Source organism: Heptranchias perlo, chromosome 3 (genome assembly GCF_035084215.1).
Source record: "Heptranchias perlo isolate sHepPer1 chromosome 3, sHepPer1.hap1, whole genome shotgun sequence".
NCBI lineage: Eukaryota > Metazoa > Chordata > Chondrichthyes > Hexanchiformes > Hexanchidae > Heptranchias > Heptranchias perlo.
Genome location: NC_090327.1, coordinates 1,218,225 through 1,242,886, shown reverse-complemented (window position 1 = coordinate 1,242,886; position 24,662 = coordinate 1,218,225). Strand labels below are relative to the sequence as shown.

Below are 24,662 nucleotides of genomic sequence, written 5' to 3'. Positions count from 1 at the left end.
TACACAGTACTCCAGATGAGGTCTCACCAAAGCCCTGTACAATTGTAGTAAGACTTCCTCACGCTTGTACTCCAATCCCCTTGCAATAAAGGCCAACATGCCATTTGCTTTCCTAATTGCCTGCTGTACCTGCATGCTAACTTTTTGTGTTTCTTGTACGAGGACACTTAAGTCTCTCTGAACACCAACATTTAACAGTCTCTCACCATTTAAAAAGTATTCTGTTTTTCTATTCTTCCGACCAAAGTGAATAACCTCACATTTCCCCACATTATACTCCACCTTCTTGCCCACTCACTTAACCTGGCTCTATCCCTTTGCAGACTCTTTGTGTCCTCCTCACAGCTTACTTTCCCACCTCGCTTTGTATCGTCAGCAAACTTGGATACATTACACTTCATCTAAGTCATTAATATAGATTGTAAATAGCTGAGGCCCAAGCACTGATCCTTGCGGCACCCCACTAGTTACAGCCTGCCAACCTGAGAATGACCCGTTTATCCCAACTCTGTTTTCTGTCCGTTAACCAATCCTCTATCCATGCTAATATATTACCTCCAAACCCATGAGCCCTTATCTTGTGCAACAACCTTTTATGTGGCACCTTATCGAATACCTTTTGAAAATCCAAATATACTCCATCCACTGGTTCCCCTTTATCTACCCTGTTTGTTACATCCTCAAAAAACTCCAATAAATTTGTCAAACATGATTTCCCTTTAATAAAACCATGTTGACTCTGCCGAATCATATTATGATTTTCGAAGTGCCCTGTTACCACTTCCTTAATAATGGTACGGTAGCATAGTGGTTATGTTACTGGGCAAGTAATCCAGAGGCCTGGACTAAAATCCAGAGTCATGAGTTCAAATCCCGCCACGGCAGCTGGCGAATTTAAATTCAATTAATTAATTAAATTCAATTAATTAAATAAAAAATCTGGAATTAAAATACTAGTATCAGTAATGATGGCCATGAAACTACTGGATTGTCGTAAAAACCCATCTGGTTCACTAATGTCCTTTAGGGAAGGAAGCCTGCCGCCCTTACCCGGTCTGGCCTACATGTGACTCCAGACCCACAGCAATGTGGTTGATTCTTAATTGCCCTCTGAAATGGCCTAGCAAGCCACTCAGTTGTAAAATCTCGCTACGAAAAGTCATAATAAGAATAAAACCGGACGGACCACCCGGCATCGGACCACTAGGCACCGGACACGACAACGGCAAAACACCAAGCCCAGTCGACCCTGCAAGGTCCTCCTCACTAACATCTGGGGACTTGTGCCAAAATTGGGAGAGCTGTCCCACAGACCAGTCAAGCAACAGCCTGACTTAGCCATACTCACAGAATCATATCTTTCAGCCAACGTCCCAGACTCTTCCATCACCATCCCTGGGTATGTCCTGTCCCACCGGCAGGACAGACCCACCAGAGGTGGCGGTACAGTGATATACAGTCAGGAGGGAGTGGCCCTGGGAGTCCTCAACATTGACTCTGGACCCCATGAAATCTCATGGCATCAGGTCAAACATGGGCAAGGAAACCTCCTGCTGATTACCACCTACCGTCCTCCCTCAGCTGATGAATCAGTCCTCCTCCATGTTGAACACCACTTGGAGGAAGCACTGAGGGTAGCAAGGGCACAAAATGTACTCTGGGTGGGGGACTTCAATGTCCATCACCAAGAGTGGCTCGGTAGCACCACTACTGACCGAGCTGGCCGAGTCCTGAAGGACATAGCTGCTAGACTGGGCCTGCGGCAGGTGGTGAGCGAACCAACACGAGGGAAAAACTTACTTGACCTCGTCCTCACCAATCTACCTGTCGCAAATGCATCTGTCCATGACAGTATTGGTAGGAGTGACCACCGCACAGTCCTCGTGGAGATGAAATCCCGTCTTCGCACTGAGGACACCATCCAACGTGTTGTGTGGCACTACCACCGTGCTAAATGGGATAGATTCAGAACAGATCTAGCAGCTCAAAACTGGGCATCCATGAGGCGCTGTGGGCCATCAGCAGCAGCAGAATTGTATTCCAGCACAATCTGTAACCTCATGGCCCGGCATATTCCTCACTCTACCATTACCAACAAGCCAGGGGATCAACCCTGGTTCAATGAGGAGTGTAGAAGAGCATGCCAGGAGCAGCACCAGGCGTACCTAAAAATGAGGTGCCAACCTGGTGAAGCTACAACTCAGGACTACATGCATGCTAAACAGCGGAAGCAACATGCTATAGACAGAGCTAAGCGATTCCACAACCAATGGATCAGATCAAAGCTCTGCAGTCCTGCCACATCCAGTCGTGAATGGTGGTGGACAATTAAACAACTAACGGGAGGAGGAGGCTCTGCAAACATCCCCATTCTCAATGATGGCGGAGTCCAGCACGTGAGTGCAAAAGACAAGGCTGAAGCGTTTGCAACCATCTTCAGCCAGAAGTGCCGAGTGGATAATCCATCTCAGCCTCCTCCCGATATCCCCACCATCACGGAAGCCAGTCTTCGGCCAATTCGATTCACTCCACGTGATATCAAGAAACGGCTGAGTGCACTGGATACAGCAAAGGCTATGGGCCCCAACAACATCCCAGCTGTAGTGCTGAAGACTTGTGCTCCAGAACTAGCTGCACCTCTAGCCAAGCTGTTCCAGTACAGCTACAACACTGGCATCCACCCGACAATGTGGAAAATTGCCCAGGTATGTCCTATCCACAAAAAGCAGGACAAATCCAATCCGGCCAATTACCGCCCCATCAGTCTACTCTCAATCATCAGCAAAGTGATGGAAGGTGTCGTCGACAGTGCTATCAAGCGGCACTTACTCACCAATAACCTGCTCACCGATGCTCAGTTTGGGTTCCGCCAGGACCACTCGGCTCCAGACCTCATTACGGCCTTGGTCCAAACATGGACAAAAGAGCTGAATTCCAGAGGTGAGGTGAGAGTGACTGCCCTTGACATCAAGGCAGCATTTGACTGAGTGTGGCACCAAGGAGCCCTAGTAAAATTGAAGTCCATGGGAATCAGGGGGAAAACTCTCCAGTGGCTGGAGTCATACCTAGCACAAAGGAAGATGGTAGTGGTTGTTGGAGGCCAATCATCTCAGCCCCAGGGCATTGCTGCAGGAGTTCCTCAGGGCAGTGTCCTAGGCCCAACCATCTTCAGCTGCTTCATCAATGACCTTCCCTCCATCATAAGGTCAGAAATGGGGATGTTCGCTGATGACTGCACAGTGTTCAGTTCCATTCGCAACCCCTCAGATAATGAAGCAGTCCGAGCCCGCATGCAGCAAGACCTGGACAACATCCAGGCTTGGGCTCATAAGTGGCAAGTAACATTCGCGCCAGATAAGTGCCAGGCAATGACCATCTCCAACGAGAGAGAGTCTAACCACCTCCCCTTGACATTCAACGGCATTACCATCGCCGAATCCCCCACCATCAACATCCTGGGGGTCACCATTGACCAGAAACTTAACTGGACCAGCCATATAAATACTGTGGCTACGAGAGCAGGTCAGAGGCTGGGTATTCTGCGGCGAGTGACTCACCTCCTGACTCCCCAAAGCCTTTCCACCATCTGCAAGGCACAAGTCAGGAGTGTGATGGAATACTCTCCACTTGCCTGGATGAGTGCAGCTCCAACAACACTCAAGAAGCTCGACACCATCCAAGATAAAGCAGCCCGCTTGATTGGCACCCCATCCACCACCCTAAACATTCACTCCCTTCACCACCGGCGCACTGTGGCTGCAGTGTGTACCATCCACAGGATGCACTGCAGCAACTCACCAAGGCTTCTTCGACAGCACCTCCCAAACCGGCGACCTAGAAGGACAAAAGCATCAAGCACATGGGAACAACACCACCTGCACGTTCCCCTCCAAGTCACACACCATCCTGACTTGGAAATATATGGCCGTTCCGTCATCGTCGCTGGGTCAAAATCCTGGAACTCCCTACCTAACAGCACTGAGGGAGAACCGTCACCACACGGACTGCAGCGGTTCAAGAAGGCGGCTCACCACCACCTTCTCAAGGGCAATTAGGGATGGGCAATAAATGTTGGCCTCGCCCACATCCCATGAACGAATAAAAAAAAATTGAACAAATACTTTGGTTCTGTTTTCACAGAAGAGGACTCAAATAACTTCCCAGAAATGCTAGGGAACCAAGGGACTAGTGAGAAGGAGGAATTAAAGGAAATTAGTATTAGTAAAAAAAATAGTGCTGGAGAAATTAATGGGACTGAAAGCTGATAAATCCCCAGGACCTGATAATCTGCATCCCAGAGTACTAAAAGAGGTCGCCATGGAAATAGTGGATGCATTAGTTGTCATCTTCCAAAATTCGATAGATTATGGAACAGTTCCTGCAGATTGGAGGGTGGCAAATGTAACCGCACTATTTAAAAAAGGAGGAAGAGAAAACAGGGAACTACAGACCGGTTAGCCTAACATCAGTAGTAGGGAAAATGTTCGAGTCTATTATAAAGGATGTGATAACAAGTCACTTGGAAAATATCAACGGGATTAGGCAAAGTCGACATGGATTTATGAAAGGGAAATCATGTTTGACAAACCTACTGGAGTTTTTTGAGAATGTAACTGGTAGAACAGATAAGGGAGAACCAGTGGATGTGGTTTATTTAGGTTTTCAGAAGGCCTTTGATAAACTTCCACACAAGAGGTTAGTGTGCAAAATTAAAGCACATGGGATTGGGGGTAATATACTGGCAAGGATTGAAAATTGGTTCACAGACAGGAAACAGAGAGTAGGAATAAATGGGTCTTTTTCAGGGTGGCAGGCAGTGACTAGTGGGGTACCGCAGGGATCAGTGCTTGGGCCCCAGCTATTCACAATATATATCAATGATTTGGATGAGGGAACCAAATGTAATATTTCCAGGTTTGCTGACGACACAAAACTAGGTGGGATCGTGAGTTGTGAGGAGGATGCAAAGAGGCTTCAAGGCGATTTAGACAAGTTGAGTGAGTGGGCAAATACATGGCAGATGCAGTATAATGTGGATAAATGTGAAGTTATCCACTTCGGAAGGAAAAAAAGAAAGGCAGAGTATTATTTAAATGGTGATCGATTGGGAAATGTTGATGTACAAAGGGACCTGGGTATCCTTGTACATCAGTCACTGTAGGCAAACATGCAGGTGCAGCAAGCTGTTCGGAAGGCAAATGGTATGCTGGCTTTCATTGCAAGAGGATTTGAGTATAGCAGCAAGGATGTCTTACTGCAGTTATAAAGGGCCTTGGTGATACTACACCTGGAGTAACGTGTGCAGTTTTGGTCTCCTTACCTAAGAAAGGATATACTTGCCATGGAGGGAATGCAGCGAAGGATCACCAGGCTGATTCCTGGGATGGCAGGACTGTCCTATGAAGAGAGATTGGGTCGACTCGGCCTGTATTCACTCGAGTTTAGAAGAATGAGAGGGGATCTCATTGAAACATACAAAATTCTGACAGGGCTAGACAGACTGGATGCAGGGAGGATGTTTCCCTGGCTGGGGGGTTTCACAGTCTCAGGATGCAGGGTAGGACATTTAGGACTGAGATGAGGAGAAATTTCTTCAGTCAGAGGTTGGTGAACCTGTGGAATTCTCTACCAAAGAAGGCTGTGGAGGCCAAGTCACTGAATATATTTAAGAAGGAGATAGATAGATTTCTAGACACAAAAGGCATCAAGGGGTATGGGGAGAGAGCAGGAATATTGAAGTGTCATGAACAGATGCAGAAAATCATCAATAAGGCTAATGGAATGCTGGCCTTTATATCTAGAGGACGAGAGTACAAAGGGGCAGAAATTATGCTGCAGCTATACAAAACCCTGGTTAGACCACACCTGGAGTACTGTGAGCAGTTCTGGGCACCGCACCTTCGGAAGGACATATTGGCCTTGGAGGGAGTGCAGCGTAGGTTTACTAGAATGATACCCGGACTTCAAGGGTTAAGTTACGAGAAGAGATTACACAAATTGGGGTTGTATTCTCTAGAGTTTCGAAGGTTAAGGGGTGATCTGATCGAAGTTTATAAGATAATAAGGGGAACAGATAGGGTGGATGGAGAGAAACTATTTCCGCTGGTTGGGGATTCTAGGAGTAGGGGGCACAGTCTAAAAATTAGAGCCAGACCTTTCAGGAGCGAGATTAGAAAACATTTCTCCAAAGGGTGGTAGAAGTTTGGAACTCTCTTCCGCAAACGGCAATTGATACTAGCTCAATTGCTAAATTTAAATCTGAGATAGATAGCTTTTTGGCAACCAAAGGTATTAAGGGATATGGGCCAAAGGCAGGTATATGGAGTTAGATCACAGATCAGCCATGATCTTATCAAATGGCGGAGCAGGCACGAGGGGCTGAATGGCCTACTCCTGTTCCTATGTTCCTATATGGTATTGAGATAGAGGATCAGCCATGATCATATTGAATGGCGGAGCAGACTCGAAGGGCTGAATGGCCTACTCCTGCCCCCATTTTCTATGTTTCTATGTCTATGTTTCTCGCTCCTCAAACTGTCTCAGCAGAGCCTCATTCCTAGTTCTACCTACGCCGTTGGTTCCTCCGTGGACCACGACAACTGAATCCTCCCCCTCACGCTCCAAGTTCTTTTCCAGCAGCGAGGAGATGTCCTTAACCCTGGCACCGGGCAGGCAACACAGCCTTCGGGACTCACGGTCGCGGCTGCAGAGAACAGAGTCCATCCCCCTGACTATACCGTCCCCTACCACCACCACATTCCTTTTCACTTCCCCCACTTGAATGGCCTCCTGTACCACAGTGCCGTGGTCAGTTTGCCCATCCTCCCTGCAGTCTTTGCTCCCATCCATACAGGTAGCAAATATCTCGTACCTGTTGGACAAGGTCAAAGGCTGAGGGTCCTCCATCACTACATCCCCATACCTGCCTGACTCACAGTCACATCCTCCTGGCAACTGAACCAATCTAAACTATTACCTAATCTAAGGGGTGTGAGTGCCTCCTGGATCAAAGTGTCCAGGTAACTCTCCCCCTCCCGGATACATCGCAATGTCTGCAGCTCGGACTCCAGCTCAACAGCTCTGAGCTGAAGTTCCTTGAGTTGCAGACACTTACTGCAGAAGTGGTTGCTGGGGATCACGCTGCTCTCCACAAACTCCCACATACTGCAGTTACGACACACCACCTGCACTGCCATCACTTGTCGAACCAGCATGGGATCCCAGAGTGAGGGATTTACACTGAGCGACTCTCGGGATCCCAGAGTGAGGGATTTACACTGAGTGACTCTCGGGATCCCAGAGTGAGGGATTTACACTGAGCGACTCTCGGGATCCCAGAGTGAGGGATTTACACTGAGTGACTCTCGGGATCCCAGAGTGAGGGATTTACACTGAGTGACTCTCGGGATCCCAGAGTGAGGGATTTACACTGAGCGACTCTCAGGATCCCAGAGTGAGGGATTTACACTGAGCGACTCTCGGGATCCCAGAGTGAGGGATTTACACTGAGTGACTCTCGGGATCCCAGAGTGAGGGATTTACACTGAGTGACTCTCGGGATCCCAGAGTGAGGGATTTACACTGAGCGACTCTCGGGATCCCAGAGTCAGGGATTTACACTGAGTGACTCTCAGGATCCCAGAGTGAGGGATTTACACTGAGTGACTCTCAGGATCCCAGAGTGAGGGATTTACACTGAGCGACTCTCGGGATCCCAGAGTGAGGACTTACACTGAGTGACTCTCGGGATCCCAGAGTGAGGACTTACACTGAGTGACTCTCGGGATCCCAGAGTCAGGGATTTACACTGAGTGACTCTCAGGATCCCAGAGTGAGGGATTTACACTGAGCGACTCTCAGGATCCCAGAGTGAGGGATTTACACTGAGTGACTCTCGGGATCCCAGAGTGAGGGATTTACACTGAGTGACTCTCAGGATCCCAGAGTCAGGGATTTACACTGAGCAACTCACGGGATCCCAGAGTGAGGGATTTACACTGAGTGACTCTCGGGATCCCAGAGTCAGGGATTTACACTGAGCAACTCTCGGGATCCCAGAGTGAGGATTTACCCTAAGTTGCTCTCAGGATCCCAGAGTCAGGGATTTACACTGAGTGACTCTCGGGATCCCAGAGTGAGGGATTTACACTGAGCTACGGTTCTGGAGGAGTTAGGGGAAGGAACTCAGTGTTCCTTAAGTAGGGGATCAAGAGGTGGTGAGGTAAAGCTCACAACAGAATAATGATGTAAGGACCATAGGAGAGCAGGACTAATGAGGGGGAACAGGGGAATATATGATACAATAATCAGACACGGACTCAGGATGGATTGGGACTGATGGACAGAGGATTGGTTAACGGACAGAAAACAGAGTAAGGATAAACGGGTTATTTTCAGGCAGGCAGGTTGTAACTAGTGGGGTGCCGCAAGGATCGGTGCTTGGGCCTCAGCTATTTACAATCTATATTAATGACTCAGATGAAGGGACCAAGTGTAATGTATCCAAATTTGCTGCGATACAAAGCTAGGTGGGAAAGTAAGCTGTGAGGAGGACACAAAGAGTCTGCAAAAGGATATAGACAGGTTAAGTGAGTGGGCAAGAAGGTGGCAGATGGAGTATAATGTGGGGGAATGAGAAGTTATTCATGTTGGTCGGAAGAATAGAAAAACAGAATATTTTTTAAAGGGTGAGAACCCATTAAATGCTGGTGTTCAGAGGGATTTGGGTGTCCTTGTACACGAAACACAGAAAGTTAACTTGCAGGTATAGCAAGCATATAGTATGCGAACCTTTATTGGAGGGGGGTTGGAGTACAAGAGTAAGGAAGTCTTATGACAATTGTACAGGGCTTTGGTGAGACCTCACCTGGAGCAATGTGTAGAGTTTTGGTCTCCTTACCTAAGGAAGGAGATACTTTGCCTTCGTGGCGGTGCAATGAAGATTCACGAGATTGATTCCTGGGATGAGAGTGCTGTCCTATGAGGAGAGACTGAGTAGAATGGGCCTATATTCTGGAATTTAGAAGAATGAGAGGTGATCTCATTGAAACATATAAGATTCTGAGAGGGCTTGACAGTGTAGATGCTGAGAGACTGTTTCCCCTGGCTGGAGAGTCTAGAACTAGGGGTCACAGTGTCAGGATAAGGGGTCGGCCATTTAGGACTGAGATGAGGAGGAATTTCTTCACTTCAAGGGTTGTGAATCTTTGGAATTCTGTACCCCAGAGGACTGTGGATGTTGAGTCATTGAGTATATTCAAGGCTGAGATAGATAGATTTTTGGGCTCTAAGAGCATCAAGGCATATGGGGATCGGGCAGGAAAGTGGAGTTGAGGTCGAAGATCAGCCATGATCTGATTGAATGGCGGTGCAGGCTCGAGGGGCCGTATGGCCTACTCCTGCTCCTATTTCCTATGTTCTTAATAATCAGACAGGGACTCTGAATGGAGTGACGGGGAGCGGGGGTGGATTCCATGACACAATAATCAGACACGGACTCCGGATGGGGTGGGACTGAAGGGGAGAGTCCGTGATACAATAATCAGACACGGACTCCGGATGGAGCGAGGCTGATGGGCTGAATGGCCTTTTGCCTCTTTGTGTGGTTTTAACTAACCATACCTCAGCACGAGGCAGAGCTTCAAGACAACAAGCAGATATTGTGCTGTTTTCCACATCCATCCGATGTTCTGTTAACTGCGTCCCCCCACCCGCAGTGACACCTTCTCGCCCTGTTCCTAAGACGGTTATAAAGGGGTCTCATACTCATAACGTTGTTGATGAACACGGCTGAGAAGACACGGTCCAGTATGGCCCCTGGGAAGTGCCCGAGCTGGAACATGGACATGAAGATGTTGACCGTGGCCAGAGGTGAGTTCATGGCCTTGACCTCCAGCACCGACTCCAGCTTTTCAAAGAACTTGGCCTCGTTGGAGGGTTTGTAGTTCATGCGACTGAATGGGAAGACCAGCTTCTGAATGACCTGCAACATGAAACGGTCCAAAGTCAGACACTGTGTTACATGATTGAAAACATGCAATGCCAGTCAGGCAATGCCGGGACATCACTGACACCAGTCCACAGCTGGAAGCCATGTGGCCCCAAGCTGTGCAGACCCTCGAGGTTCCAGGTTCAATCCCCACACGAGGCTGAGTTAGTTGGTATCAGCAGGGGGACCCCTGTAAAATTCACACACTCCCAGAGACCCCCTGTAAATATTCACACACTCTTGGGGTCCCCCTGTGGATGGTACACACTGCAGCCACTGTGCGCCGGTGGTGAAGGGAGTGAATGTTTAGGGTGGTGGATGGGGTGCCAATCAAGCGGGCTGCTTTGTCCTGGATGGTGTCGAGCTTCTTGAGTGTTGTTGGAGCTGCACTCATTCCAGGCAAGTGGAGAATATTCCATCACACTCCTGACTTGTGCCTTGTAGATGGTGGAAAGGCTTTGGGGAGTCAGGAGGTGAGTCACTCGCTGCAGAATACCCAGCCTCTGGCCTGCTCTTGTAGCCACAGTATTTATATGGCTGGTCCAGTTAAGTTTCTGGTCAATGGTGACCCCCAGGATGTTGATGATGGGGGATTCGGCGATGGTAATGCCGTTGAATGTCAAGGGGAGGTGGTTAGACTCTCTCTTGTTGGAGATGGTCATTGCCTGGCACTTGTCGGGCATGAATGTTACTTGCCACTTATGAGCCCAAGCCTGGATGTTGTCCAGGTCTTGCTGCATGTGGGCTCGGACTGCTTCATTATCTGAAGGGTTGCAAATGGAATTGAACACTGTGCAATCATCAGCAAACATTCCCATTTCTGACCTTATGATGGAGGGAAGGTCATTGATGAAGCAGCTGAAGATGGTTGGTCCTAAGACACTGCCTTGAGGAACTCCTGCAGCAATGTCCTGGGACACCCGCCCAGAGACCCCCTGTAAATATTCACACACTCCTTGGGACCCCCTAAATATATTCACATGGGTCAAGCAATTCTTGTAGTCCCTTCAGGAACACTCCATTCTTTGTTCATCCACCCCACAGCACCGATCCCACAGATTCACACAGAACACTGGTGCATGTACACAGGGAAAGCTCTCGATATCACCTGTCCTGTGCAGGGAGCAGTTCAAGCTGAGAGTGAGAGATCCCTTTTACAGATGGAACAGGACATACCAAGTACCAAGGTCGGGAAGCACGATCGCTGACCACCTTTAAGGCAATAAAACATTGCTCGAGCATGCAAGAGACAGACAAATAACAGGCAAAGATATTAAGATGAGGGGACCGAGTGTAATGTATCCAAGTTTGCTGACGATACAAAGCTAGGCGGGAAAGTAACTGTGAGGAGGACAGGGGGTTGGGAACCTGAGCAGGGAGAGAGAGGAAAGCGTAACAGGAAGGGACAGAAGGTATGGAGTAATAGGTAAAGTGTTAAAAAAGGAAAAAGCAGGAACTAAGCGTCACAAAACAGATTTGAAAGTTCTTTATCTGAATGCACGTAGCATTCGTAATAAAATGGACGAGTTAACGGCACAAATAACTACGTATGGGTATGATCTTGTGGCCATTACAGAAACATGGCTGCAGGGTGACAACGACTGGGAATTAAATATGCCAGGGTATTTAACAATCAGGAAGGACAGGCAGGAAGGAAGGGGAGGTGGGGTGGCTATGTTAATAAAGGAAGGAATCACTGTAATACAGAGAAATGATATTGGGACAAAGCATCAAGATAATGAAACAGTTTGGGTGGAGATAAGGAATAATAAGGGAAAAAAAACATTAGTGGGCGTAGTATATAGGCCTCCTAATAGTTGCAACTCTGCTGGAAGAAGTATTAATCAGGAGATAGTCGGGGCATGTAATAAGGGAACAGCCATAATTATGGGGGATTTTAATTATCATATTAACTGGACAAATCAAATTGGGCAGAGCAGCCTTGAGGACGAGTTCATTGAGTGCATCAGGGATGGATTTCTTGAGCAGTATGTAACTGATCCTACAAGGGGGCAGGCAACCTTGGACCTGGTCCTGTGTAATGAGTCAGGATTAATTAATAATGTCCTAGTTAAGGATCCCCTTGGAACGAGCGACCACAACATGGTTGAATTCCATATCCAATTAGAGGGTGAGAAGGTTGATTCTCAAACAAGCGTACTGAGCTTGAATAAAGGAGACTATGATGGTATGAGAGCGGAATTGATTAAAGTGGACTGGGAAAATAGATTAAAGGGTAAGACGGTACATGAGCAGTGGTGTTCATTTAGGGAGTTATTTTACAACTTTCAAAATAAATATATTCCACTGAGGAAAAAAGGGTGTAAAAGAAATGACAGCCACCCGTGGCTAAGTAAAGAAATCAAGGATAGTATCCGACTAAAAACAAGGACATATAAGGTAGCCAAACTTAGTGGGAGGATAGAAGATTGGGAATTCTTCAAAAGACAGCAAAAAGTAACTAAAGGATTGATTAAGAAAGGGAAGTTAGATTATGAAAAGAAATTAGCAAAAAATATAAAAACAGATAGCAAGAGTTTCTATAGTTATATAAAAAGAAAAAGGGTGGCTAAGGCAAACATAGGTCCCTTAGAGGATGAGACCGGGAAATTAATGGTGGGAAACATGGAGATGGCAAAAATGCTGAACAAATATTTTGTTTCAGTCTTTACAGTAGAGGACACTAAGAATATCCCAACACTGGACAAACAGGGGACTCTCGGGGGGGAGGAGCTAAATACGATTAAAATCACTCAGGAGATGGTACTCAGTAAAATAATGGGACTCAAGGCGGATAAATCCCCTGGACCTGATGGCTTCCATCCTAGGGTCTTGAGGGAAGTGGCAGTAGGGATTGTGGATGCTTTGGTGATAGTTTTCCAAAATTCCCTGGACTCAGGAGAGGTCCCGGCAGATTGGAAAACTGCTAATGTAACACCGTTATTTAAAAAGGGTAGTAGGCAGAAGGCTGGAAATTATAGGCCAGTTAGCTTAACATCTGTGGTGGGTAAAATTTTGGAGTCTATTATTAAGGAGACAGTAACGGAACATTTAGATAAGCATAATTTAATAGGACAAAGTCAGCATGGCTTTATGAAGGGGAAGTCATGTCTGACAAATTTGCTTGAGTTCTTCGAGGATATAACGTATAGGGTGTATTTAGACTTCCAGAAGGCATTCGACAAGGTGCCACATAAAAGATTATTACTTAAGATAAAAAATCACGGGATTGGGGGTAATATTCTGGCATGGGTGGAGGATTGGTTATCAAACAGGAAGCAGAGAGTTGGGATAAATGGTTCATTTTCGGACTGGCAACCAGTAACCAGTGGTGTTCCACAGGGGTCGGTGCTGGGTCCCCAACTCTTTACAATCTATATTAACGATTTGGAGGAGGGGACCGAGTGCAACATATCAAAATTTGCAGATGATACAAAGATGGGAGGGAAAGTAGAGAGTGAGGAGGACATAAAAAACCTGCAAGAGGATATAGACAGGCTGGGTGAGTGGGCGGAGATTTGGCAGATGCAATATAATATTGGAAAATGTGAGGTTATGCACTTTGGCAGGAAAAATCAGAGAGCAAGTTATTTTCTTAATGGCGAGAGACTGGAAAGTACTGCAGTACAAAGGGATCTGGGGGTCCTAGTGCAAGAAAATCAAAAAGTTGGTATGCAGGTGCAGCAGGTGATCAAGAAAGCCAACGGAATTGTTGGCTTTTATTGCTAGGGGGATAGAATATAAAAACAAGGAGGTATTGCTGCAGTTATATAAGGTATTGGTGAGACCGCACCTGGAATACTGCATACAGTTTTGGTCTCCATACTTAAGAAAAGACATACTTGCTCTCGAGGCAGTACAAAGAAGGTTCACTCGGTTAATCCCGGGGATGAGGGGGCGGACATATGAGGAGAGGTTGAGTAGATTGGGACTCTACTCATTGGAGTTCAGAAGAATGAGAGGCGATCTTATTGAAACATATAAGATTGTGAAGGGTCTTGATCGGGTGGATGCAGTAAGGATGTTCCCAAAGATGGGTGAAACTAGAACTAGGGGGCATAATCTTAGAATAAGGGGCTGCTCTTTCAAAACTGAGATGAGGAGAAACTTCTTCACTCAGAGGGTGGTAGGTCTGTGGAATTTGCTGCCCCAGGAAGCTGTGGAAGCTACATCATTAGATAAATTTAAAACAGAAATAGACAGTTTCCTAGAAGTAAAGGGAATTAGGGGTTATGGGGAGCGGGCAGGAAATTGGACATGAAGCTGAGTTCGGATCGGTCAATGCCCTGTGGGTGGCGGAGAGGGCCCAGGGGCTATGTGGCCGGGTCCTGCTCCGACTTCTTGTGTTCTTTCGATTTGTGGTTGGGATCAGATCAGCCATGATCTTATTGAATGGCGGAGCAGGCTCGAGGGGCCGATAGGCCTACTCCTGCTCCAATTTCTTATGTTCTTATGTAAGAGGCTGCAATGAGTCATATCTAGCACAAAGGAAGATGGTTGTGGATGTTGGAGGTCAATCATTTCAGCCCCAGGACATTGCTGCAGGAGTTCCTCAGGGCAGTGTCCGAGGCCCAACCATCTTCAGCTGCTTCATCAATGACCTTCCCTCCATCATAAGATCAAAAATGGGGATGTTTGCTGATGATTGCACAGTGTTCAGTTCCATTCGCAACCCCTCAGATAATGAAGCAGTCTGTGCCCGCACGCAGCAAGACCTGGACAACATCCAGGCTTGGGCTCATAAGTGGCAAGTAACATTTGTGCCCGACAAGTGCCAGGCAATGACCATCTCGAACAAGAGAGTCTAACCACCTCCCCTTGACATTCAACAGCATTACCATCGCCGAATCCCCCACCATCAACTTCCTGGGGGGTCACCATTGACCAGAAACTTAACTGGACCAGCTACATAAATACTGTGGCTACAAGAGCAGGTCAGAGGCTGGGTATTTTGTGGCGAGTGACTCACCTCCTGACTCCCCAAAGCCTTTCCACCATCTACAAGGCACAAGTCAGGAGTGTGATGGAATACTCTCCACTTGCCTGGATGAGTGCAGCTCCAACAACACTCAAGAAGCTCGACACCATCCAGTACAAAGCAGCCGGCTTGATTGGCACCCCATCCACCACCCTAAACATTCACTCCATTCACGACTGGAAATATATCGCCATTCCTTCATCGTCGCTGGTTCAAAATCCTGGAACTCCCTCCCTAACAGCACTGTGGGAGAACCTTCACTACACGGACTGCAGCGGTTCAAGAAGGCGGCTCACCACCACCTTCTCAAGGACAATTAGGGATGGGTAATAAATGCTGGCCTTTCCAGCGACACCCACATTCCACAAATGAATAAAAAAATATAGACAGGTTAAGTGAGTGGGCGAGGAGGTGGCAGATGGAGCATAATGTGGGGAAATGTGAAATTATCCACTTTGGTAGGAAGAATAGAAACGCAGAATATTTTTTTAAAAGATGAGAGACTAAGAAAGATTGGTATTCAGAGGGATTTGGGTGCCCTTGTACACGAATCACAGAAAGTTAACATGGAGGTAGATCAAGCAATTAGGAAGGCAAATGGAATGTTAGCCTTTATTGCAAGTGGGTTGGAGTACAAGAGTAAGGAGGTCTTGCTGCAATTATAGAGAGCTCTGGTAAGACCACACCTGCAGTACTGTGTACAGTTTCAGTCTCCGTATCTAAGGAAGGATATACTTGCCTTACAGGCGGTGCAACAATGGTTCACTAGATTGATTCCTGGGATGAGAGGGTCGTCCTATGAGGTCAGATTGAGTAGAATGGACCGATACTCTCTGGAGTTTAGAAGAATGAGAGCTGATCTAATTGAAACATATAAGATTCTGAGGGGGCTTGACAGGGTAGACGCTGAGAGGCCTTTTCCCATGGCTGGAGGGTCTAGAACTAGGGGGCACAGTCGCAGGATAAGGGGTCGGCCATTTAAGATTGAGATGAGGATTTCTTCACTCAGAGGGTTGTGAATCTTTGGAATTCTCTATCCCAGAGGGCTGTGGATGCTCAGTCGTTGAATATATTCAAGACTGAGATCGATAGATTTTTGGACTCTTGGGGAATCAAGGGATATGGGGATCGGGGGGTAAGTGGAGTTGAGGTCGAAGATCAGCCGTGATCTTATTGAATGGTGGAGCAGGCTCGAGGGGCCGGATGGCCTACTCCTGCTCCAATTTCTTATGTTCTTTGAACAGTTGTAAAACGAGGAGGAGCGATAAACTGGACCCAGGTCTTTGTTCCCACAATCTACAGACGTTTAAAATCCATGCTTGGTGTCAACTAACCACAGTTCCCCGTGATCCCATCTTCTGTCCCATTTTATCCCCCCTACACTAAGCCCCTCATTCCGATTTCTCAAAACACAAGCGTGTGTGTAAGGGACATGTGTGTTGAAAGCGTGCCTGTGTTGGGTGAACAGCAGTCGTAATGGACCTGATACCTTTATCTTACTGTTTGCAACTAGGACATCAGGACCAGCCGGCATCAGGCTGTCCCCTGCTCCCACTTTTGCCGATCTGTGGGCAAACCTAGTTTCCCCTTACCTTCACTGCGCTCATCCACCGATCCCCTCCCACTGGATCACTGTCCCTCTCTAAAGATCCCCTTGGAGATCATACTATCTACAGATCCCCATTGGATCACCGTCCCTATCTACAGATCACTCCATGGGCTTGTTCTCTCTGCCTCTTGAAAAGAGCCGCTGGTTTCTCCCCCAATCCAGGCCTGACTCCAGCTGTTGTGTCTCAGAGGGTGGTTTTTGTTATGTTGGAGCAGCTGTAAATAATTACCTTACTGTCCAGGTATTCGCCCTTTTTGATGAGGAACTCTGCGATGGTGTCCAGAAGTTTGGTCTCACGCAGTCTATGACGTGCGATATACTTTGCGATGAGTGCCATGGTGTAGGGGGTGATGCTGTCCGCTTTCTTCGGGAGTTCCTCTGAAGTGGAAAGAAATATCATCACCTCAGAGGCTGCAATCCTAATCAGCTCGGAATCCCGGGGTGTCCCATAGCAGCTTCTGCGGTCCTGGGATAGGGAGAGGGAAAATCAGCCACTGCTCCCACTCCTGACCTCATGCAGTGATCTTGGTTGCAAAGGGCACGAGCATGGATTCAGGTAAGGACAGAATTGGGCACAACCACGATGCCCTTCAGAGTCAAATAGCCAGCCGCCACTCTCTGCTTAGGGTCACACAGGAAGAAGGGCCCCTTGGGAAGGTAGCAGAGGGCGACCAGTAATGGTAGAACTGAAGCTATTCAGGAGAGGCGAGGCACAACGACCCTGTAGAGCTGAAGTGTCAGGTTCGTCGCCGAGTGAAAGCGTAAAATCAGGTCATAAGGAGGGGCATAAGCAAGTCATTCTTCACACAAGCTGATTCATATTTGGAGTGGAGTCCAGGAGGGGGAATGGAGGTGAACACTCCAGAGACATGTAAGAGGCAGTTAGATGCTGTCATGGGGGATCACGGGTCATAGAATCATAGAAAATTTACGGCACAGAAAGAGGCCATTCAGCCCATCGTGTCCTCGCCGGCCGAAAATGAGCCACCCAGCCTAATCCCACTTTCCAGCACTTGGTCCGTAGCCCTGTGGGTTACAGCACTTCAGGTGCACATCCAGGTACTTTTTAAATGAGTTGAGGATTTCTGCCTCTCCCACCCTCTCAGGCAGTGAGTTCCAGACCCCCACCACCCTCTGGGTGAAAAAATCTTTCCTCAGCTCTCCTCTAATCCTTCTACCAATCACTTTAAATCTATGCCCCCTGGTTATTGACCCCTCTGCAAAGGGAAATAGGTCCTTCTTATCCACTCTCTCTAGGAAAGATGAACTAGATGGGGCTCAGCACTGGTTTAAGTGGTATCTGTATTTGCACCAGTTACGACACATTGATGGTTTAAAAGGTATCAGCGCCCTACCTGCCAAGCTGCTGATGAATTTTTCCTGCCTGTTCTCATAGAAGAGCTGAGAGCTGAAGATCAGCTCCAGTGACTTGTTACTGGCCTCCCGTGAGCATATGGCCAGCATCTCATCCAGCAGGGTCATCTCATGGTCCCGCACGTTGCTGACGTGCCCCAGCGTGTGCTTGACCAGGCGTAGGATCTTGCGGTTGTTGAGAAGCTGTTCGCTGGTGTAGGTGTCGGACTGGAGCGTCTGGGACTTGAGTTTGTAGTAGGAGAGCAAGAGGAAAAGGGTCTGGGGGTGACGCTCCTTCTCGATGTTCTTCTCCAGGCCCTTGAGGCAGCTCTCGACCAGCGGATGCTGGGTGGACGGGTGTAGCTTCATGACACTGCTGAAAACCATAGAGATATCCTTCTGATTGAACTGGGAGAGGCGGATTCGCGATTCCTCCTCCAGGACCTGAACAATCTTGGAATCGCAAGGAAGACCTGTCAGCGCAACGAGACGAGAAACTTCATTGATATGGAAAAAGGAGACAACACCAATCATTCTCTGACTGACTTAAGACATCTGTCTGCATGAATTGGATCCAATACCGTGGGCTGCACAGGTCCTGTCAAACCGACAACTGTGTCAGCTGTCGCTCAGTGGGTAGCACTCTCGCATCAGAGTCAGAAGGTTGTGGGTTCAAGTCCCACTCCAGAGACTTTAGCACAAACATCTAGGCCACAAAAATCCAGGGCCAGTACTGAGGGAGTGCTGCATGGCACAGGTGCCGTCTTTCGGATGAGACATTAAACCAAGGCCCCATGTGCCCTCTCAGGTGGACGTAAAATATCCCACGGCCACACCCAGAGTTGCAAATGTTATGTCCTTGTTCAAAAAAGGGTGTAAGAATAAACCCAGCAACCCACCAGTCTTATGAGGAAAGACTGAACAGGTTGGGTCTATACTCATTGCAGTTTAGAAGAATGAGAAGAGATTTTGTTGAAACATATAAGATTCTGAGGGGACTCGATAGGGTAGATGCTGAGAGGACATTACCCCTCATGAGGGAATCTAAAACTATGGGGCATAGTCTCAGAATAAGGGGTCGCCCATTTAAGATGGAAATGAGGAGGAATTTCTTCTCCCAAAGGGTTGTGAATCTTTGGAATTCTTTACCCCAAAAAGCTGTGGCGGCTGAGTCACTGAATACATTCAAGGCTGAGTTAGACAGAGTTCTGATCAGCAAGGGAGACAAAGGATGTGGGGAAAGGCAGGAAAGTGGAGTTGAGGTAAAAATCAGATCAGCCATGATCTCGTTAAATGGCAGAGCAGGCTCGAGGGTCGAATGGCCTACTCCTGCTCCTATCTCTTATGGCCTTATGGTCTAACTCTTGGTCAGTCAGTTTAACCTCGGTGGTGGGGAAACTTTTAAAAACGATAATCTGGGACAGAATTAACAGTCACTTGGACAAGTGTGGATTGATTAGGGAAAGCCAACACAGATTTGTTAAAGGCAAATCATGTTTAACTCCCCTGATAAGAGTTTTTTGATGAGGTAACAGAGAGGGGAGATGAGGGCAATGCAGTTGATGTTGTGTATATGGACTTTCAAAAGGCGTTTGATAAAGTGCTGTACGGTAGGCTTATCATCAAGATTGCAGCCCATGGAATAAAGGGGGCAGTAGCAACATGAATACAGAATTGGCTAAGTGACAGGAAACAGAGAGTAGTGGTGAACGGTTGTTTTTCGGACTGGAGGGAGGTGTACAGTGGTGTTCCCCAGAGGTCGGTGCTGGGACCACTGCTTTTCTTGATATATATTAATGACTTGTACAGGGCACAATTTCAAAATTTGTAGATGACACAAAACTTGGAAGTGTAGTAAACAGTGAGGACGATAGTGATAGACTTCAAGAGGATATAGACAGGCTGGTGGAATGGGCGGACACGTGGCAGATGAAATTTAAGGCCGAAAAATGCGAAGTAGTACATTTTGGTAGGAAGAACGAGGAGAGGCAATATAAATGAGAGGGCACAATTCTAAGAGGGGTACAGGAACAGAGAGATCTGGGGGTATATGTGTACAAATCGTTCAAGGTGGCACGGCAGGTTGAGAAAGCAGTTAAAAAAGTATACGGGATCCTGGGCTTCATAAATAGAGGCATAGAGTACAAAAGTATGGAAGTCATGATGAACCTTTATCAAACACTGGTTCGGCCACAACTGGAGAATTGTGTCCAGTTCTGGGCTCCGCACTTTAGGAAGGATGTGAAGGCCTTAGGAAAGGTGCAGGAGAGATTTACTAGAATTATTCCAGGGATGAGGGACTTTAGTTACGTGGATAGACTGGGAAAGCTGGGGTTGTTCTCCTTGGAACAGAGAAGGTTGAGAGGAGATTTGATAGAGGTGTTCAAAATCATGAAGGGTCTAGGCAGAGTAGATAAAGAGAAACTGTTCCCATTGGTGGAAGGATCAAGGACCAGAGGACATAGATTTAAGGTGATTGGCAAAAGGACCAAAGGTGACATGAGGAAAAACTTTTTTACACAGCGAGTGGTTAGGATCTGGAATGCACTGCTCGAGGGGGTGATGGAGGCAGATTCAATCACGGCCTTCAAAAAGGAACCGGATAAGTACTTGAAAGGAAAAATTTGTAGGGCGACGGGAATAGGGCGGGGGAGCGGGACTAGCTGGATTGCTTTTGCATAGAGCAGGCGCTGACTCGATGGACGAATGGTCTCCTTCCGTGCTGTAACTTTTCTATGAATCTATGAAGAGCAGGGGGGTTCTCTCCGGTCTCCTGGCAAATATCCATCCCTCAACCAACATCTCTGATAAACAGATTATTTGGTCATCACCACATTGCTATTTGTGGGATCTTGCTTTGCGCAAATTGGCTGCCATGTTTCCTGTATTGCAACGGTGACTGCACTTCAAAAGTATTTCACTGGCTGTAAAATGCTTTGACCATAATAAGACCAGAAGAGATAGGAGTAGGCCACTCGGCCCCTCGAGCCTGCTCTGCCATTTAATGAGATCATGGCTGATCTGATATTTACCTCAACTCCACTTTCCCGCCCTTTCCCCATATCCTTTGACTCCCTCGCTGATCAGTAATTTGTCTAACTCAGCCTTGAATGTATTCAATGACTCGGCCTCCACAGCTTTTTGGGGTAAAGAGTTCCAAAGATTCACAACCCTCTGGGAGAAGAAATTCCTCCTCATTTCCGTCTTAAACGGGCGACCCCTTATTCTGAGACTATGCCCCCTAGTTTTAGATTCCCCATGAGGGGTAACATCCTCTCAGCATCTACCCCATCGAGTCCCCTCAGAATCTTGTGTGTTTCAATAAGATCTCCTCTCATTCTTCTAAACTCCAATGAGTATGGACCCAACCTCTTCAATCTTTCCTCATAAGACAACCCTTCCATACCCGGAATCAACCTAGTGAACCTTCTCTGAGCTGCCTTCAATGCAAGCATGTCCTTCCTTAAATAAGGGCACCAGAACAGTACGCAGTACTCCAGGTGTGGTCTCACCAGCACCCTGTACAGTTGTAGCATGACTTCCCTGCTTTTATACTCCATCCCCCTAGAAATAAAGGCCAATATTCCATTTGCCTTCCGGATTACTTGCTGCACCTGTATGTTGACTTTTTGTGTTTCATGTACGAGGACACCCAGATCCCTCTGTACCGCAGCATTTTGTAGTATTTCTCCATTTTGCTTTTTTATTTTTCCTCCCAAAGTGGATGACTTCACATTTTCCCTCATTATATTTCATCTGCCAAATTTTTGCCCATTCGCTTAACCTGTCAATGTCCCTTTGCAGACACTTTGTGTCCTCATCACAACTTGCTTTTCCACCTATCTTTGTATCAGCAGCAAATTTGGCCACAATACACTCTGTTCCTTCATCCAAGTCATTGATATATATTGTAAATAGTTGAGGCCCCAGCACTGATCCCTGCGGCACCCCACTAGTTACAGATTGCCATTTTGAAAATGACCCTTTTATCCCAACTCTTTGTTTTCTGTTAGTTGGCCAATCCTCTATCCATGCCAGTATATTACCCCCAACACCATGAGCTCTTATCTTGTGCAGTAATCTTTTATGTGGCACCTTATCGAATGCCTTTTGGAAATCCAAATATACTGCATCCATTGGTTCCCCTTTATCCACCCTGCCTGTTCCTTCCTCAAAGAACTCTAATAAATTTGTCAGACACGATTTCCCCTTCATAAAACCAGGTTGACTCTCCTTGATTGTATTTTGAGTCTCCAAATGTCCTGCTACTACTTCCTTAATAATGGATTCTAGCATTTTCCCAATGACAGGTGTTAGGCTAACTGGTCTATAGTTAACTGCTTTCTGTCTCACTCCCTTCTTGAATAGGGGTGTTACGTTTGCTGTTTTCCAATCCGCTGGGACCTTTCCAGAATCTGGTGAATTCTGGAAGATTACAACCAATGCATCCACTATCTCTGTAGCCACTTCCTTTAAGACCCTCGGATGCAAGCCATCAGGTCCAGGGGACTTGTCAGCCTTGAGACCCATTAGTTTACCTTGTACTTTTTCTCTAGTGATAGTGATTGTTTTTAGTTCCTCCCTCCCCTTTGCCCCTTGATTTTCTAGTATTATTGGTATGTTATTAGTGTCTTCTACTGTGAAGACAGATACAAAATATCTGTTCAATCCTCTGCCATTTCCTTGTTTTCTATTATTATTTCCCCAGTCTCATCTTCTAAGGGACCAATGTTTACTTTAGCTACCCTCTTCCTTTTTATATACTTGTAGAAGCTTTTACTGTCAGTTTTTATATTTCTTGCTAGTTTACTCTCATAATTTATTTTCTCCCTCTTTATTATTCTTTTAGTCATCTCTTGCTCGTTTTTAAAGTTTTCCCAATCTTCGGGCTTACCAGTAATCTTTGCCATGTTGTATGCTTTTTCTTTTAACCTGATACCATCCTTGACTTCCTTAGTTAGCCATGGTTGGTTCACCCTTTTTGTGGAGTCTTTCCTCCTCACAGGGATATATTTTTGCTACGAGTCATAAAATATCTTTTTAAATGTTTGCCACTGCTTATCCACCATCATACCATCTAATCTGTTTACCCAGTCCACTTTAGCCAATTCCACCCTCATTCCTTTATAATTGCCCTTATTTAAATTTAATACAGTAGTTTCAGACCCAAGATCCTCGCTCTCAAACTGGATGTGAAATTCTATCATGTTATGATCACTGCTTCCCAAGGGATCCTTTACTTTGAGATCATTAATTAATTCTCTTTCGTTACCCATCACCAAATCCAAATTGGCCTGTTCCCTGGCTTGTTCCCCGACGTATTGGTCTAAGAAACAGTCCCTAATACAAACTATGAACTCCTCCTCAGGGCTATTTTTGCCAATTTGATTTGTCCAATCTATGTGAAAGTTAAAATCACTCATGATTATTGCATTATCTTTTTTACAAGCCCCCCTTATTTCCTGATTTATATTTTGCCCTATAGTGTAGCTACTATTAGGGGGCCTATATACTACTCCCACCAGTGATTTCTTTCCCTTGCTATTTCTTACCTCCACCCAAATTGATTCGACATCTTGATCTTCTGAGCCAAGATCATTTCTCACTATTCATCCTTTATTAACAGAGCTACCCCACCACCTTCACCTTTTTTCCTATCCTTCTGAAATGTTAAATAACCCTGAATATTTAGCTCCCAACCTTGGTCACCTTGCAAACACGTCTCTGTAATGGCCACGAGATCATTCCCATTTGTTTCTATTTGTGCCATCAATTCATCGATCTTATTACGAATGCTGCGCACATTCAGATAAAGAGCCTTTAATTTTGTCTTTTTACCATTCTTTCCTACCCCGGCCCCATTTGCGAGTGCACTCTTATGTTTGTACACATTGTCCCTTCCTGACACACTCTGTTTATAACTACCCCCATCACTTTCCTGTACTACTTCCTTGTCTTTTCTCTTTATCAATCTAAACTTCGCCCCACCTGAGCCCTCCCACCCTCCCCCCCCCCCCCCCCCCCCGACCCCAATTTAGTTGAAAGCCTTCTCTACTGCTCTAGTTATTCGGTTTGCCAGAACACTGGTCCCAGCATGGTTCAGGTGAAGCCCGTCCCAATGGAACAGCTCCCTCTTTCCCCAGTACTGGTGCCAGTGCCCCATGAATTTGGGACATCCTGAGGTCGTGAAAGGCCCTATATAAATGCAAGTCTTTCTTTCTTTAACTTGGGCTCTTCAGACTTTAAAAGAGGCAACACAGAGAGCTCCATAGAACTCCAGAGGCTTTTATTTATCACACCTCTCAGAAATGTCGCTAAATGCTCTGCACACAACAAATTACTTTGAAATGCAGTGACTGTAGCTATGTAGCAAAACGCAGCAACCATCTTATGCACTGCAAGATCCCACACATAGCAATGGGACGAATGACCCAGTTCATCTGCTTTTTTGGGGTGCTGGTTGAGGGATAAATGTTGACCAGGGCACTGGGAGAACTCCCCTGCTCTTCTCCCAAATAAGCCAATGGATCTTTATATTTGGTTTAACATCTAAAGGATGGCACCTCCGACAGTGCAGCACTCCCTCAGTAGTGCCCTGGAGTGCCATCTTAGATTATGGACTCAGAGGGGAGAGTGACACACAACTAGGAAGCAAATGGTATCGAGAAGGTAAATCTGGAACAATTATCTGAAGCCATTAACAGTAAGACAGGGTACAATGGAATTGAAGTGAT

General features: G+C 46.6%; 1 protein-coding gene across 1 annotated transcript in view; it reads right to left on the bottom strand.

Moving 5' to 3' along the window:
* Positions 1 to 24,662, bottom strand: part of fastk (Fas-activated serine/threonine kinase) — a 65,782-nt gene that overhangs the window by 26,082 nt on the left and 15,038 nt on the right. Inside the window, exons 3-5 of the mRNA XM_067977505.1 lie at positions 17,931 to 18,401; positions 16,805 to 16,953; positions 9,766 to 9,982 (exon numbers count right to left, since the gene is read on the bottom strand). Coding sequence (XP_067833606.1) covers positions 9,766 to 9,982; positions 16,805 to 16,953; positions 17,931 to 18,401 — 837 coding nt within the window. The remainder of the gene's footprint in view (positions 1 to 9,765; positions 9,983 to 16,804; positions 16,954 to 17,930; positions 18,402 to 24,662) is intronic.